Source organism: Tigriopus californicus, chromosome 10, assembly GCF_007210705.1.
Source record: "Tigriopus californicus strain San Diego chromosome 10, Tcal_SD_v2.1, whole genome shotgun sequence".
NCBI classification, from domain to species: domain Eukaryota; kingdom Metazoa; phylum Arthropoda; class Copepoda; order Harpacticoida; family Harpacticidae; genus Tigriopus; species Tigriopus californicus.
In genome coordinates, this window is record NC_081449.1 from 2,063,344 (window position 1) to 2,066,689 (window position 3,346).

Consider the following 3,346-nt stretch of genomic DNA (forward strand, 5'->3'; position numbering starts at 1 on the left):
GCTCACCGTCGCGGTTGACAAGTGTGCCAAAATGATATGGTAATTAAGATATCAAAATGCCAGTTGTTCAATTGGAAATCTAAGCCTCGGAACGTATTGTCGTAGATGTGCTCTAACTATCAGAACGTAATCGGTCTTTCACTATTATTGACTCACCAACCCACTTTTTGGAGTGCAATAATGAATGAATCAGCCAAAAATTAAAACAAAGACGTTAACGCATTTTGCAATCTATCTTATCTTACAGTCCAATCGAAACACCACATACGTATCTCAAGATAATCAAGGACATGGATCGAGGCGTGGAGCTCGTCCAAAAGCTTCAAAGCTGTATACCATTGCCCAAACTTCTTTATTTTGTGATGGATGATTGGCTCTTGGTTCATAGAAACTCCTTCGATCATTTCAATGAAAACGGTGAACCTTTCATTGGTCAGGTGTTCCTCATCGAGATCAAAACTGGTCGCTATATTCATCGATGCCAAGGCAGGAAAGTGGACCATGGAACCGCAATCGATTTGCAGGTCTTGACGGCTAAGTTGACTTATGCTTTTCAAGGCACGAAACCCTGCCCTGGTTTTTTCATCCAAGAAGACGATGGTGTTGATGATGGTGATCCCTTAAGTTCTACGACAACACTTGATTTTCCTTTCCGAAGAAGGACATCTAGAAATTGTCAGTTTTATTTCGAGGTTCCAACTATCAAGTCTGAAAACAATGATGCTGGGGATGAACGGTGTTCCCCTTGTCAAGCGGTTTGCCAAGAAGTTCATTCCAGTTCCAAAAACATCACTGATTCTCACTTTGATGGTTCTGATTTTGCCCTCCAAACTGATGCTCAATCTAAAGTGGTCGATACTTTAAGGATCAAGCCTGAAGACGATGATGGAAATGGACCTTCATCTCCTGATGTATCTTCTTATAACTCCAGTGAAGCTGCGGACCAAGAATTATATTCAATGGCCAAAGATAGATTTGAAAGCCACAACTCTAACGGAAGGGATAATCAAGCGAACCTCGACGAAAAACATGACCTTGACGCCATAGATATTAAAGATAATGTGTGTGAAGATATTGATGCTCAATCTAAAGTGGTCGATATCTTGAGAATCAAGCCCGAAAACTATGATGTAGATGGACCTTCATCTCGTTATATATCTTCTTATGACTCCAGTGAACTTGTGCGCCAAGAAATCTATTCGAAGGCCAAAGAAATATTTGAAGGTCACATCTGGAACGGTGATGAAGATCAAGCAAAGCTTGACGACAAACCTAGCCTTGGCATCATGGACGTTATTGACAACGCTTGTGAAGATAAACAAGATTGGCGGGGCTCCCTGGCAGTGGTTGAAAACAAGGATAATCCTCATTCGCTGAATATGGCAAAGGCTTCAGACGAACCATCCAGTTCAATTTTTAAAGTCAGGCAATCCAGTGCTACCGGTACTGAACATGTCTACATGTGTTGCTCCCAACCGTTTCCCTCTTTACAAGCCTTAACCTGGCATCGTAATCTCAAACGAGGCCATACTCGACATCTTGATAACAGTAATGGCAAGCCCACCGTGCCCGAAGTGGAAGTCTCCATTGAAACTACAACCAGTATTGACGCACCACGAAAGACTAGAAATCGGTGTCTTTGTTGCTCTATCGTGTTTCCAAACAATCGGGAACTAGTCAAGCACGCAGTGAAACGACAAAAAGAAGAACGTGCCCGCCGCAAAGTACGTTGTCGTGAATGCAAAGGAAGACGCGTCAGGACCTTCAAACAACTGATTCGACATTATTCCACCCACCATCCAGAGAAGCTGGAAAAGAATCAAGAGTATTTGCCCCAAACCCAAGACTTGGAAACAATGAAGAAGCCTAAGACTTGTTCAATTTGTGATGTGGTCAGCAATGGCGGCACCATGAACAACAGACACAAGGAGAGCTATCATGTGGTGGGAAATTACTTGTGTAGTACTTGCCAGGAGCCTTGTTTAACCTACTATGACATGATGATTCACAACTTCCAAGCTCACCTGAAAGCCACGGATTCCATTCCTATCAATTATAATGGCTTGGATACATATGTGGATGAAGATGGAAAAATATCGTACAAAACAGACGGTTTTGTTTGCCAAATTTGTTCCAAATCGTTCAGATGGAATAATACTTTTGCTTGTCATCAAAGAAGAGCTCATTCTTGGGGCAGAATGAGGTGCAAACCTTGTGGAGAATGGAGTAATTATTCCCAAGACATCTCTGCTCACACGTTGCTTTTCCATAAGGACAAGCCTGAGGTTCATTGTCCTAATTGTGACAAAATGATCGATTTGAAAGATAATCCAGCTGCCTTCAATAATCATTTTCCTACGTGTGCTCCCAAACGAGCATGCAAAAGGCCCTTAAATGGTCAGTTCCAATCTCAGGTTTGCGGTGAAAAATACTCTCTCAAGAAAAGCTTGAACCTCAAGACGCCTCAAGGTATCTTCAAATATCAATGCCAATATTGTGGGTTTGGTGCCAACTTGAAGCAGACTATCGTTCAACACAAGAAGAGTCATTTGGGGAAGGAGGGCTCATTGACAGAAAAGCCCAAATTGTGCGGATGTGAGGTTTGCGGCAAAGTATTTGCCAACAAGAAAGCAGTCTATAACCACATGCGTAATGTCCACCGAGAACAAAAGCCAGTTTTCCAATGCAAGAAATGTGGGCAGCTTTTGAAGAACTCGTCAGCTCTCACTAATCACAAAGTAAAAGTTCATGGTCATGTGCCACAATCGAAGAGATCGAAGTAAGGAAAGCTGGGATTTTTCGGACATCAGACATTAAAGGCAGAATACATCTGGACAAATAGACTATAATTTGCTTAGAAATGAAATGTGATCCCGCGATTGATTTGTCGAGATTGATTTTCGCCAAATAAATACGAACAATCAGCGATGAACCTACCGAAGCTTGATTACCTTTATCGATCTTCTTTTGTGTCTGCCGCTTCGTTTCTCCAGGTAGATGCAAGAAAAACCAGACTAGACACCGGTCTTTCGTATCGACTAATTTTGCACGGCTTGCCAATTCCCACGTCAGTTGCAGTCTCAATAATAGCGGATCGCGCCAAACCATCCGAGCTCGGCAATGCTTCAACAACACTTGCAAAGGGCCACAGTCCTCGATTGACATTTTTGATTCGCATGAGAACGAGATCTGTCTTCGAGGCTTCGTTTCTTGGTCCATTTGTTGCGCTCTTGTAAAGTCTGCAAGTATCCCGTGCGATATCGAATTCAGAACTGATCTAAAAGGTATTGCACGCGCCTCCATCGGCGATGTCCGTACTCATTGCGATCCTTTTCAGAAAAGGATT

The 3,346-nt window shown here is 42.6% G+C and overlaps 1 protein-coding gene across 4 annotated transcripts in view; it reads left to right on the plus strand.

Annotated features, from left to right (window-relative positions):
* The window catches only part of LOC131887706 (zinc finger protein 546-like), a 43,809-nt gene extending 40,873 nt beyond the window's left edge, over positions 1-2,936 (plus strand). For 3 of the 4 annotated variants that reach the window (XM_059236356.1, XM_059236355.1, XM_059236357.1), the window contains one exon: positions 248-2,936. In XM_059236356.1, coding sequence (XP_059092339.1) covers positions 291-2,783 — 2,493 coding nt within the window. In that variant the 5' untranslated portion in view covers positions 248-290 and the 3' untranslated portion in view covers positions 2,784-2,936. Of the gene's footprint in view, positions 1-6; positions 40-247 lie in introns of those variants that run through there. The other variant, XM_059236354.1, reaches the window with a different exon arrangement.
* The last annotated feature ends 410 nt before the right edge of the window (positions 2,937-3,346 follow it).